This window comes from Oryctolagus cuniculus, chromosome 13, assembly GCF_051225735.1.
Source record: "Oryctolagus cuniculus isolate XC-2025 breed Fujian yellow rabbit chromosome 13, ASM5122573v1, whole genome shotgun sequence".
Lineage (NCBI taxonomy): Eukaryota > Metazoa > Chordata > Mammalia > Lagomorpha > Leporidae > Oryctolagus > Oryctolagus cuniculus.
Window position 1 is genome coordinate 3,212,896 of NC_142879.1, and position 13,887 is coordinate 3,226,782.

The 13,887-nt window shown below is 49.3% G+C and overlaps 1 protein-coding gene across 2 annotated transcripts in view; it reads left to right on the forward strand.

Moving 5' to 3' along the window:
• The window catches only part of HMCN1 (hemicentin 1), a 469,239-nt gene that overhangs the window by 328,642 nt on the left and 126,710 nt on the right, over positions 1–13,887 (forward strand). For both annotated transcript variants that reach the window (XM_051820384.3, XM_070055057.2), the window contains exons 44-49: positions 450–611; positions 2,705–2,986; positions 5,014–5,181; positions 7,617–7,730; positions 8,681–8,767; positions 10,184–10,375. In XM_051820384.3, coding sequence (XP_051676344.3) covers positions 450–611; positions 2,705–2,986; positions 5,014–5,181; positions 7,617–7,730; positions 8,681–8,767; positions 10,184–10,375 — 1,005 coding nt within the window. The remainder of the gene's footprint in view (positions 1–449; positions 612–2,704; positions 2,987–5,013; positions 5,182–7,616; positions 7,731–8,680; positions 8,768–10,183; positions 10,376–13,887) is intronic.

Below are 13,887 nucleotides of genomic sequence, written 5' to 3' on the forward strand. Positions count from 1 at the left end.
TGCCATCTACCTGGGAGACCTGGACTGGGCTCCTAACTCCTGACCTGGGCCTGCCTAGACCCAGCTGTTGTAGGCATTTGGAGAATGAATGAGTAGGTGGGAGATCTCTCTCTTTCAGTCTGTCTGCCTTTCAAAATAAGTAAATAGCAGTTATTTTCTAAAGAAGTCATGTTTTGTTTTATTTTCGGTCTTGTAATGTTACAAATTTTCAACTTACTCATCAACCAAAGATTTGTGCCCACTGAATATTAAGTAGACCATCTAAGTGTTCAGTTTGCCTAAATCTTAGTACTTCAGTTTGCAGACCGAGGGAAGATTGTTGGCGTCATCTGCCATTCAGACACCGGAACTAGGACGTTAACACATAGGCACACATGCGCATCAGAGTGTGTGTACGGAGTGCTCAGTGATCTTGCCTCCTGTTCTGCCAAATGTTTGCCTTCCTGCAGGCTCTCCTGTGCTGGCGGACTCTGTGGGGCGAGTCCGGATTTTATCTGGTGGCAGACAGCTGCAGATTTCAGTTGCTGAGAAGTCGGATGCAGGGCTGTATACGTGTGTGGCATCCAGTGTTGCCGGAAGTGCACAGAAGGACTACACTCTGCAAGTTTACAGTGAGTTATTGCTTAGCCGGGACCTGGATACATTGTTTTTAATATGTCCCATCCTCCGTTTTACTGTCTCTTCGTATCTTTAAGATGCACTCGGAGTCGCATGGTTCTGTGTGGCCCACGCGTTTGCATTGTGCAGACACAACAGAGAGCAGTTACCTGTCCCTGCCTGCTGTTTACTGAGCAGTGCCGCTGGTCGCTTGCAGCAGCTCACCCAGGCAAACAGGTCACCAAGGTGGCCCTGGTTGGCGGCAGGCAGAAGAGTGACCCTGTGGGCAGGCAAGATGCTGCACTGTGTCACAGCATTGCTTTCCAGTGTGTAAAACCAGTTATTGTCAAGAGTTTACAGGACTCAGGATACTTCCATTGTCTCATTTGACCTTTACGTGAGCAGTTATATAAGAGAAAAGCATTGCCTGCATCTTGCATATGTGGAAATTTAAGCTCTGAGAGATGTCCGCAGCCAGCTGAGTGCACGTGGTCCACGTGTGGTGGAACCCGCTCCAGAGAGCAGGGCTGCCCTCGGCGCCCCGTCGTCTGCCCACACACGTGTGTGGAGAGTTGCCCTGCTGTGTGTTCTTAGGATCAGTATCAGTTAAGTGAATTCTCCCAGAGAGGCATGCAGTAACGACTGTGGGTGATGAAAGCAGGTGGAGCATGAGCCTGAGAATTGTGTTGTAGTAATTATCATGCATTTGCTGTGACCGTGAGAATCTAATGTATTAACAAAATCTCTTTAATTAAAAAATAAAAATAATAAAAAGAAGCAGAAGCTGACTTTCTGTCATGGTGAGGAGTCCCAGCAGGGCAGTTGGTCAGACGCTTAGTCCCATCGGGCGGGAGCCCCGAGACTCTGCCAGTCTGTCCTTCATGGCCCTACCGTGGCCACCGCAGCTGTGCTGTCAAGTCCACACTGACAGCAAGGAAAGGTGGTGTCTTTCCCTCTTGACAGCAGAGCCACGGCCTTTCCCAGACCAGCCCCCACACCAGACCAGTGCTTAGGTTTTCTAGGCCTGAGTTGTTTAAGGGGCACTGTCATTTTCAAAGACAACTCAGGAGTAGCCTTGGCTCGTCCAGCTCCATACAGAGGAGGAAGGAGCTGGCAGCAGGACGCTGGGTCGTAAGCTGCTGTCCTACCTTCCATCCTAGGGAGACTCTGGGCACACGTGATGGGTCCTGGCCTCTGCGTAGCTTCTCAGAGCAGCAAGTTAAGAAGTAGAACATTCTTTTCTTGCTCTGTCGATAGCTTCATTTCAGGTATGGGCCCCTGAGAAACATCAGGGAGAAGTCCTGCCTCTCAGGATAGCAGTGCTGCATTTCTTAGTCCTGGGTCTTTTCTCTTTTTAAAGGTTTGTTCATTTTGCTTGAAAGAGTTACAGAGAGGCAGCGGGAGGAGATCTTCCAGCTGCTGATTCACTCACTCCCCAAATGGCCACAACGGCTGGAGCTGGGCTGATCCGAAGCCAGGGGCCAGGAGCTTTTTCCGGCTCTCGCAGGAGGGTGCAGGGGCCCAAGGGCGTGGGCCATCTTCTACTGCTTTCCCAGGCCATAGCAGAGAGCTGGATCAGAAGTGGAGCACCCGGGACTGGAACCAGCGCCCATAAGGGATGCCAGTGTTGCAGGCAGCGGCTTTACCCGCTAAGCCACAGTACCAGCCCCATCCTGGATCTTTTTCTTTTTCTGACATAAAAAATTTATATACAACTTTGGGGGTGGAGCTGTGACCTTAGCGGGTTAAGCTTCCACCTGCGGCACTGGTATTCCATACAGGCACCAGTTCGTGTCCTAGCTGTTCCTCTTCCGATCCAGCTCTCTGCCTATGGCCTGGGCAAGCAGTGGAAGATGGTCCAGGTGCTTGGGCCCCTGCACCCGTGTAGGAGACCTGTAAGAACCTCCTGGCTCCTAGATTCAGACCAGCTCAGCTCTGGCCGTTGTGGCTATTTGGGGAGTGAACCAGTGGATGGAAGATCTCTGTCTCTCCCTCTCTCTGTAACTGCCTATGAAATATATATGTATAGAATTTGGCTGACAAAAATTCCTAAATAAGAGACGAAGCAGATACTTCCTGTTTTGTTTCCTCTGTCTTTTCCCCCCAGTTCGACCAACCATAGCAGGCAGCGGCAGCCAGCCTACTGAGCTTGTGGTGATGCGAGGGCAGGACATCTCGCTGGAGTGTGCAGTGCAGGGCGTTCCTCAGCCCGTGGTGACCTGGATGAAGGACGGCCGCCCCCTGACCAAGGGAAGGGGACTGGAAGTACTGGACGAAGGCCGCACCCTGCAGGTGAAGAACACCCACGTGTCCGACACGGGCCGTTACGTGTGTGTCGCTGTGAACGTAGCAGGAATGACTGACAGGAAGTATGACGTAAGCGTGCATGGTAAGTCGGAAGAGACTCCAGAGGGCTGTTTCTTGGCTGATGCAGTCCAGCATCCTGGAGGGAAGAACTTGGGCCTCAGTACCAAACGTCTTCAGAGGACGGTCCTTGTATCTCACAAGCTGTGTCTGTTCCATTGCGGGGCCGGTGTGTGGTGTATGTAGTAGGCTAAGCTTCCACCTGCAGCGCCAGCTCTCCTATGGGCACTGGTTCCTGTCCAGGCTGCCCCTCTTCTGATCCAGCTCCCTGCTTATGGTCTGGGAAAGCAGTGGATGATGGCCCAAGTACTTGGTGCCCTGTACTCATATGGGAGACCTGGGAGAAGCTCCTGGCCTCGGATCGGCCCAGCTCCAGCCATTGCAGCCATTTGGGGAGTGAACCAGCAGATGGAAGACCTCTCTCTCTGTCTCCCTCTCTCTGTAACTCTGCCTCTCAAATAGATAATAAATAAAAATTTTTTTTTAAAACAACATATTACATTGCTTACTCTGCTGAGATAAGCATGTATTGGATATTCTTTCAGAAAATACACAATAAAGTAGAAAATTGTATCATCAAGTACTTTTGGTTCAGTGCCATCCCAAGTAAAATCTTTTAATTGCATGTTTTTCAAATTAGCTGCCTTGACTCATTTAAATATAGGTTTCTTGGAGCTTCCTGACAATCTCGGTTGAGCATTAATTGTACTAAAGTCAGCTCTAATATTCTAATTAGCCACAAATGTCAGTAGGAATAGACCAAACATACACATAGTTAGAGACAACTATTTGGATATATACCATATGAACTGTTTTTTACATATATAGAAATATTGTTAAATTTAATAGATACAAATCTTACAACCTAAATTAAAAGTTTTTTTTTTTTTTTCTGTTCTACTTACTTATTTGAGAGATAGAGAAAGGGAGAGGCAACGAGAGAGTGGACTCTCTTAAATGCACACAGTGTTTCCAGAAACACCATGTAGGTCTCATATGAGCGTCGGGAACCCAAGTACTTTAGCCATCACTGCTGCCTCCCAGGGTCTGCATTGGCAGGAAACTGAGATCAGGAGCCAGAGCCCGGGATTGAACCCGGACACTCTGATGTAGGATGCAGGTGTCCTGCTTGACATCCCACCAAAGTCTTACTCTCTAGGCCAAACACCCACCCACGGATCTTGTGGCTTAAAGCCAGTTGAGATATGCTTAAGGTTCAGCATTAATAACCTATAGTTTGCAGGCATTGCATATACCAAATCTGAAGTAATCAGAACATAGAAAATAATTAATCTAAAGTGTCTGCTTGGTAGATTGCTCTCAGTTTTTAAGCTTAGAAAGTTTTTGGAAATCCTGCCAGTGACAGGTCATGAATCAGTATCATAAGTTTACCATAGGGACCGGCGCTGTGGGCATAGCAGGTAAAGCCGTCACCTGCAGTGCCGACATACCATGTGGGCACCAGTTCAAGTCCCGGCTGCTCCACTTCTGTTCCGGCTCTCTGCTGTGACCTGGGAAAGCAGTGGAAGTTGGCCTGGGTCCTTGGGTCCCTGCACCCATGTGGGAGACCCAGATAAAGCTCCTGGCTCCTGGCTTCAGATCGGCACAGCTCTGGCTGTTGTGGCCAACTGGGGAATGAACCTGCGGATGGAGGACCTCTCTCGCGCGCGCGCGCTCTCTCTTTTTCTCTCTCTTTCTCTCTGCCTCTTCTTCTCTGTGTAACTTCAACTTTCAAATAAATAAATAAATCTTCATAAATAAATAAATTTACCATGAATGATGAGTGACACATGGAAAATTGCTAACCACTATGGGAATAGCCATGTCAAAGTCACTTGCTTCCAAGAGTGAGTGGGAAAGAAGTGCACTTTGACTTCCAGAAATATTACATTAAACAAAAAACAAAACTGGATCATTGTGATTGCTTCTTTGCTTACTGTTGGCTAGGAAAATGGGAGTTTTGTTATTGCCAGTAAGTTGTGTAGGTGTTGGTGTTTGATATACATTAGCTACCTTCCTTCCCACTTCTGTTGGTTTGGTTTTATCTTACAGCCCCGCCAAGCATCATAGGAAACCAGGGGGCACCTGAAAATATCAGTGTGGTGGAAAAGAACTCGGTGTCCCTGACCTGTGACGCTTCAGGAGTTCCACTGCCCTCAGTCACCTGGCTTAAAGACGGGTGGCCCGTCAGCCTTAGCAGTTCCGCGAGGATTCTCTCAGGTACTGCACATCCCGGGGGCCTGATCATCTGCCTGACCACAGATGGTCACACCTTCTCATGAATTCCTCGTTCTTCCATGTTTTTGTTGTTTTATTTTTCTTTGTGATGTAGCTTCCATGATACCCATTACTAATCATATTAAGAAAAAGATACTTGGACACAGGAAGCTATATAAAAATGGGGGAAATCACTAGCTCTAGATTTATTTAGAAAATATTACGTAATACTTGATTATGGCTGGCACCACGGCTCACTAGGCTAATCCTCCGCCTGCAGCACCGGCACCCCGGGTTCTAGTCCCGGTCGGGGTGCTGGATTCTGTCCCGGTCGCTCCTCTTCCAGTCCAGCTCTCTGCTGTGGCCCGGGAGTGCAGTGGAGGATGGCCCAAGTGCTTGGGCCCTGCACCCACATGGGAGACCAGGAGAAGCACCTGGCTCCTGCCTTTGGATCAGCGCGGTGCACTGGCTGCAGCGGCCATTGGAAGGTGAACCAATGGAAAAGGAAGACCTTTCTCTCTCTCTCTCTCTCTCTCTCACTGTCCACTCTGCCTAACCAAAAAAAAAAAAAAAAAAAAGCTTATTTCTTAAATCATGGGGATGTCACTGCATTTGTACTAGGAGGAGGACCAGTTTGAAAAGTGAAGGATTAGAAGAGCTACAACTGACCCCCGAGTCTACCGTGAATCCTGCTGCTCAGTTAATATTGTTGAATTACCCTTGGCTAGAAGAACCTCAGCCTGCTCACCACTGAATGTTTGCGTTTCTCGGATGGGATGGTTTCCCGTGAGCTAAGACGTTATCACGACTGTGAACAAGACAGTCAGCTTATTTCTCATCTAAGTCTGCAGGAGACCTGGGAGGCTTGTCTCTGGGGCACTGCCCCAGGAGTCCGTGCCTGGCCGCGGTGAGCAGTGGCCTGGAAACACACTGAGGTCATCTGCCAAGTCTGCGGTTCACGAAAAGCTTGGACACTTAGAGAGAGACCTAATATGTTGAGTGAAGGCTTCCAAATTTAAACATACCTCATGCGGGGACTTTCGAGCCAAACCAAACTAGAGGAAGGTTAAATAAATATTTGCACTTAGTATTTAGAGCCATTATTATCAGAAAAGTAAATACAGTATTTTGCCACAGTAATAAATTATCTTTTCCTCAGTGAGAAGAGGAATCAGCTGTACCCTAGACCTAGCAGACCCTGTTAGGAAGATGAGGAGGAGATTTATTGACGATCTTTTTAAAGGAAGATAGCCACGATTGTGAATGACAGCAAAATAGTATGTCCGTACTGAGCCCCACAGAAAACAAACCTTACGGTTTATTTAGCACATAATCAAGGTCAAATATTTATAGAGCAGTGGATTTGGAAGGATTATGTTGATCGTGTCTAGTCTCAGGGATCAAGAGCAGTGTCATGAAGATAAGAGGGATGAAAATGAGTTCGCGTTTTTCAAGTCAAGAGGAGTGCTTAGGTGGTGGTGAGCCTCCTGAGCCCACCTCCTTCAGACAAGACGTAGGAACCCGCTGGTGGGCCTTTTCAGAAAAGCTCCTTTCCTGGTGTTGGGATTAGGTCTAACCTGCTGCTGGCCGGCCTCGGTCAAGGACGCACGTTTCTGTAACCACATCCATTGCCTGGAGACCGCAGGCCGGAGACTGCGGTTTGTGTCATTGCTTGTAAGGTGAGGCTCTCGGGCTTTCTTCCGAGAGGAAGTGAGAGGAGGAAGCTGTGCCGCGTTGTCCTCCTGGCTGAAGCCACAAGGTAGCCTCGCTGATCGGAAGTCGCAGGGAGTGTGAAGTCCTCTTCTGCCTGGCTAGACTTTGTTTTAAACACGTTCAGAGAAGTCCTGTACCTGTTTACAGTCGGATGTGTTTGTCTGAAATAGAAATTCCTAGGCTCCCTTCCAGAGTGCTGCTGGGAAGTCCCACGCCAGTGTCTTGGGGGAATAGAGTTGGGAGACTCCTGACAGAGCCAGATCCGGGTGCTCCAGTGTGAAAGCTCATGTTTAACTCTGACCTCTGTTGCAGTTGTTCACGTCCAGGGTGCCAGCTGGACGACGACAGGGTCTGAGAAAGGGCTGCGTGATTTTCTTACGCTTTCCCACATGCTCTTAGTCCTAGGCAGGCCAGTTCAGCTCATGTGTGGGTTCCTCCCCCTTTGCCCTCACCGGGCATCTCCTCCAAATCACACCTTCAGTCTACACCAGGCGTCTCCTCCAAATCACACCTTCAGTCTACACGCATTTCTTGGAGGAAGAATATTTCTGCAAACAAAATGTTACAGATAGTAACAGTGTTGAAATGTTGTATGAGGTGACCCATAACCATAACCTTTCTAAGACCGGGTTCAGGCGTCACTGTCTCTGTGCAGCGCTATTGCTGGCTTGCTGGCACCTGGCGTCGTGTAGGTTTCTAAGTCATGTGGCTGTTTGCTTTCCCAGGAGGCAGGACACTGCGGCTGATGCAGGCCAAGGTGGAGGATGCGGGCCAGTACATGTGTGTCGTCAGGAACGCGGCAGGCGAAGGAAGAAAACTCTTCGGACTTTCAGTACTGGGTACTTCCACCATTTGCAGTATCTAGAAGTCGGCTTGCATAGGGCTGGAAGCTGGGTTTACATCTCCTTGCAGCTTGGTCTCGTATCTGTGTTCTTTGGGCCCTGCTGTGAGTCTTGGCAGGGACTCCATGTCGGGATGATTGGGAGATGATGAATCCGTGTGGCTGAAACGCCCTGTGTTGCCAGTGCACAGTTGTCGCACATTTCTTGAGATGCTGAACGACTTGTGTTTTGTGAGCACTTATCAGAGTTATGGTGGGAGAAGTAAACGTCGAGTAAATGTTCTTACTCTTGATTTGTTAAGAAATCTGTATGCAGACCTTTGTGGTTTATTTACAGTAAAGCTCACTAGAGTAGGAATCATGGCATAAAACTTTATATTTTAAATGGGTATTGAGGCTGGCGCCGCGGCTCACTAGGCTAATCCTCCGCCTAGCGGCGCTGGCACACTGGGTTCTAGTCCCGGTCGGGGTGCCGGATTCTGTCCCGGTTGCCCCTCTTCCAGGCCAGCTCTCTGCTGTGGCCAGGGAGTGCAGTGGAGGATGGCCCAAGTGCTTGGGCCCTGCACCCCATGGGAGACCAGGACAAGTACCTGGCTCCTGCCTTCGGATCAGCGCGGTGCGCCAGCCACAGTGCACCGGCTGCGGCAGTCATTGGAGGGTGAACCAACGGCAAAGGAAGCAAAGGAAGACCTTTCTCTCTGTCTCTCTCACTGTCCACTCTGCATGTCAAAAAAAAAAAAAAAAAAAAAAAAGAAAAGAAAAAAAATGGGTATTGATCAAAATATTGTTATAACATTCTAGTGCTCAAGTATTGAATGGTAATTAGCAGATTTGTTGTAAGGATTATAGCATTCTAAAAATGCAATTGTGGGTGCCTATTGAAAAAAAAGCCCCGCTGTTGGAGCTCTGATTTCCTAGGTTTTGGTTCTGTTTTGTTTGCTTTTTCAGTTCCGCCTCACATTGTGGGTGGAGACACACTGGAAGACGTGAAGGTGAAGGAGAGGCACAGTGTCAGGCTGACGTGCGAGGTGACAGGTGAGGGCTGCTCCCCTGCCCCTCGTGCGGCCCCCAGCTCCGAGGCTCGCCCTCGCCACTCTGAGTCAGTGACTGAGAGAAAGGAGACGTTGGGAATGGAATTGCGCCCCGTGTAGCTGTACCACTGAGGGATAAACCTGCGCAGATGCTGTGGAGATGAGAAGGAAGTACCCACAAGAGAGGGAGGGAGGGAGGCAGGGAGAACTGAGCAAGACACTCGTCTCCATTCTTCTGCCTCGACTCGGATGTGCTTTTCCTGCCTCGTCTGCCCGCGTTCTCTTCCCTCGGTGTGTGTTCACTTCCTTTCCTTTTTGGGTGCTTTGGTAGAAGGGTGTCATTATTTTTATGGTGGAAATCGCCTGTGAACAAAATTGTGACCTTTTGTTAACTTGTAGCATTTTAACAAAGAGAATAGAAACTAGGAAAAATACATCAAAAGTTAACAGTTATAAATCCAGTTTCTTTACCACCAATAATCAATCAAAGTAAGCAAAACTTAACAGGACCTTTTCCCAGCCTGTTTTTATTGTACATGGCCTTGCAGGTGTAAAGGAACAGTGAGAGTGGCCCTTACTGTTTATGAAAAGTCAGCATTTTAAGGAAGATTTGATGAGTTTCTTGTTTCACTGTTCAGATGCCTCATGGAGCAATACATTTAAGAAAGCAAGGAAATCTTTCTATTTTAAGTCACTTAACCTACCCATGGTTTCTTCTAGAAACATTGTGGCTACTAGTAACTGCTGCTGCTTAGAGAACAGTCGCCTAAAGTTTATGCCATCTCCCCTCAGGGTCTCCTGTTTTAATCTATTACCCTGGCCTTCTGTTCCTAACGTGATTTGCTTTTATGGTGTAAAATGTCAAAAAATTACATGAATAATTAAAAATAATATTTAACATAGTCTGATTTTAAAGCAACTATAAAAAGACCTTTTCCCTATAGATTGTATTTATTAACAGAGCAATTAATATCTCTTTATATATCTGTCTATATGTTAGAATCCTTATGCAAACTCAAAATATCTGAATTGTTTAATTAAAGGTCTTATATTTTTACAGATTTTTTTCCCAAAAATACAGATTTGTAGAAAACCAATGTGAATGCAGAGGTATTCATGAGTAAAAATTTTAACAAAAATGCATACCCCAATTCTCAGTGTGGTATAAATTTAATTAAACATGCCAATTTTGAATCATTTCACTTACAGATGGAAACCACATACACTTGAAAATTACTTGTAATGTATGTCTAGTCTTAAAGTCATAGCAGAATCATTGTTACGGTAAAATAGGGAAGTTGCAGATTTATTTTAAAATGAAGGGCCTCTGCATTGTTTGAGAAGTGGGACTTGGAGGAAGGGAAGTGAGTGAAAGGCCCCCTTTCAGAGTGAGGGTCCGAGCCAGTGGCTCTTTCTCCAGGGAATCCAGTCCCAGAGATCACCTGGCACAGAGACGGGCAGCTCCTGCAGGAAGACGAAGCCCATCACCTTGTGTCCGGTGGCCGTTTTCTGCACATCCGCGAGGCCCAGGTGTCGCACACTGGAAGATACACGTGTCTGGCTTCCAATTCGGCTGGGGACAAGAGCAAAAGCTTCAGTCTGACTGTGTTTGGTAAGTGTCGGTTCTGCCTCAGATCTTCAAGAATCAAACATGACTGTGGTTAAGTCCTTTATTTTGTTTAGTTAATGTTTCTGTTGTAGATTTTAATTCTGTAAGGAGTACCAACCCTTGTGTACAGTCTTAAAATCAGTTGAGCTACATGGGAGTATACACATTTTTGTGGTCTTCTGTTTTTGTGGTTATTGGCTATACTGTGTTGTGAGTACATAGATGTTCCCACACATAGGAAACTCTCACGGCCTTGAAGAGATGTATGAGGGAGTTTCTTTTTTTCTAAGATTTATTTTATTTATTTGAAAGAGTTACAGAGCGGTAAAGACAGAGAGAGAGGTCTTCCATCTGCTGGTTAACTCCCCAGGTGGATGCAATGACTGGAGCTGTGCCGATCCAAAGCCAGGAGCCCGGAGCTTCTTCTGGGTCTCCCATGTGGGTGCAGGAGCCCAAGGTCTCGAGCCATCTTCCACTGCTTTCCCAGGTCATAGCAGAGAGCTGGGTCAGAAGAGGAGCAACCGGGACTAGAACCGGCACCCACGTAGGATGCCGGCGCTTCAGGCCAGGGCGTTAACCCGCTGCACCACAGCGCCGGCCCCATGAAGGAGTTTCAAAAGATTTATGGGAGGCCGGCGCCGGGGCTCACTAGGCTAATCCTCCACCTTGCGGCGCCGGCACACCGGGTTCTAGTCCCGGTCGGGGCACCGGATTCTGTCCCGCTTGCCCCTCTTCCAGGCCAGCTCTCTGCTGTGGCCTGGAAGTGCAGTGGAGGATGGCCCAGGTGCTTGGGCCCTGCACCCCATGGGAGACCAGGAGAAGTACCTGGCTCCTGCCATCAGATCAGCGTGGTGCGCCGGCTGCAGCGCGGCGGCCATTGGAGGGTGAACCAACGGCAAAGGAAGACCTTTCTCTCTGTCTCTCTCTCTCACTGTCCACTCAGTCTGTCAAAAAAAAAAATTTTTTTTTTAATTAAAAAAAAAGATTTATGGGAAAATGGAATTAAAAATGACGCACATGGTCCATAAGCTTTTCAAAGCCCTCTTGCTTCTGTAAGAAGAGTTAAAATACCAGATAATGTGTAAATGTCAAATGAATGGAATATATAACTATTATTCCATGCAACAAATATAGATCCCGCAGTCTCATCAAGGAGTGCATCCCCTCACCCAGCACGGTGTTGTGCAGGAGTGTGCGGAGAATAGTGCACACAGGTTCCGAGCCCGCTGTCCTGAGCCCGCCCTCCGCGCACGTCCAGGCGGCCTGGGAAAGGCTGGAGCCCAGCCCTGATTGCCTCAGCTCTGCTGGACCTGCCTGCTTCTCCAAGAGGCCTAAGCTCCCCATGCCTCATTCCTCCCACTACCGATTCCTTGCCCCCGCAACACTGGCCCATCTCCAAGTCTGCCTTCTGTGCTCCCTGGAAACCTGACTTGAAACCCTCTCCAGCTCTGGCTGCCGTTGAAATTCGGCCCTTCCTAGAACTGCATCTGCAGTGCAGGCCGCGCACTTTGTGCTGGGAGTCTGCATCGCGCTGTCTGACCACATCACCTTCCCCAGCCCCACCCTTACCATTGCCTGGTGCCCCTCCCGTTCACTGGAGACTGGGGGCTCTGCCTCAGAGCCGCCTTTTCCACCGACTTCATACAGTTGAGGCTGCTCAAACGTGTGTTTGCAGCTTTCAGGCTACCCAGCCGTCAACTCAAGGCCTCAAGCCTTCCTTTTCCCAGGGTGCTGAGTTGCGGTTCTTGTTCCCAGTCACTGTTTGCATTCCTGCCCTGACCCTGTGTCTGCCTGCCCGCCTTCCACGTGTCACACCGCCTGCCTCACTGCTGCTTCACCTCTGCTTCCTGTCCCTGCCACTTGCTGATGTCACCACGCCTGTCTGTAGGTGGGGTCTCTGCCCACACCGTTCCTGATACTTACCTGACTCGCTGGGTCCAGCAAGTGTCTCAGCCCCAGCCTTGCTGACAGGTGCCGTCCGTTGCCTGGCTGCCGAGAGCACCTTGTGGTCCCTTCCTCTCCCCGCGGGGACTCTTACTTGGGCCTGTCTTCCACACGGGCTCCCCCAGCCTTCTCTCCTTTCACTGCTCTTGTTCTCTAGGTACTCTGTGCAGCGATACAGTGCATTCCCACTGAGGTCATTCTCCTTCCTGTACACTGGTGATGTTTAAGTCAGCACCTGCAGCCCGGTCCTTCTCTCAAGCTTCAGACTCCTGCATGCAACTCCCTGTTGGACATTTCAACCTGAAATGCTCAGGGGCACTTAAAATCCAAGATACTCAGAACTGAACCGTCTTTTCCTCCTACGTGAGAAAGCCTTTCTTTGTTTTCTATTTACATTGCTTCTCCGCAGCTTAGCTCTGTTCCCAAGCAGAAAAAACTGGAATTTATCTTTGACTCTGGTCCTCCCCAGTCCTCCCCAGTCCTCCCACTGCCAGTTAGCGTCCGACATCTCTCTATGGTCGGTCCTCCCCTTGGTGCCTTCTGTCAGTGGCTTGTCATCTCTCAGGAAACAAACACACCTGTCTCTGTTGTCTTTGCATCCAGTATTTTTTAAATTTTATTCATTTACCTTTTTTTTGAGTAAGGGACACACAGAAAGAGCTTCCCAGATGCCCACAACAGCTGGGGCCAAAGCCAGGAACCAGGATTGCAGTCCCAGTCTCCCACACGGATGCAGGGACCTAACCAGAGCCTCCTGCCTGCCAGGGTCTCCATTAGCAGGGAGCTGGAGTGAGGAGCCAGAGTGGGCTATCCAACCCAAGCGCCTGGGTGTGGATGCAGACATCTTAACCGCTAGGCTAAAGGCCCACTCCTGTTGTGTCCGACGCTGCCCCACTTGACTCGATCCTCTGAGTGCTCCGGCCTGACCCTCCCTGTTTACAGCTCTTCCGCTCTCAGGATGCCCCCGCTCGTTGCTAGGACCCCCTTTCGCCTGCTGGCCACTGCTAGGCATCCATGGCTCACTTTCAGACCTGCGGACGCCATGTCTCAGACTGGACCTGATGAACTGCCACACTTACTGCAGCATTCCTGTCATCTCTGCCCTTACTACAGAGTGTTAGGATTCCTTCTCTTTTTTTAAAATTTTATTTATTTATTGGAAAGGCAGAGTTACAGAGACAGAGATCGTTCATTTGTTGGTTCACTCCCCAAACGACCACAGCGGTCCAGGGAGGGGCCAGACAGAAACCAGGAGTTTCATCCAGGTCACCTACGTGAGTGGCAGGGGCCCACGTATGTAGGCCATCCTCTGCTGCTTTCCCAGGCTCAGTGGCAGGGAGCCGGATTGAAAGAGGAGCAGCCAGGTTCGGCCAGCGCCGCGGCTCACTAGGCTAATCCTCCACCTTGCGGCGCCGGCACACCAGGTTCTAGTCCCGGTCGGGGCGCCGGATTCTGTCCCGGTTGCCCCTCTTCCAGGCCAGCTCTCTGCTGTGGCCAGGGAGTGCAGTGGAGGATGGCCCAGGTGCTTGAGCCCTGCACCCCATGGGAGACCAGGAGAAGTACCTGGCTCC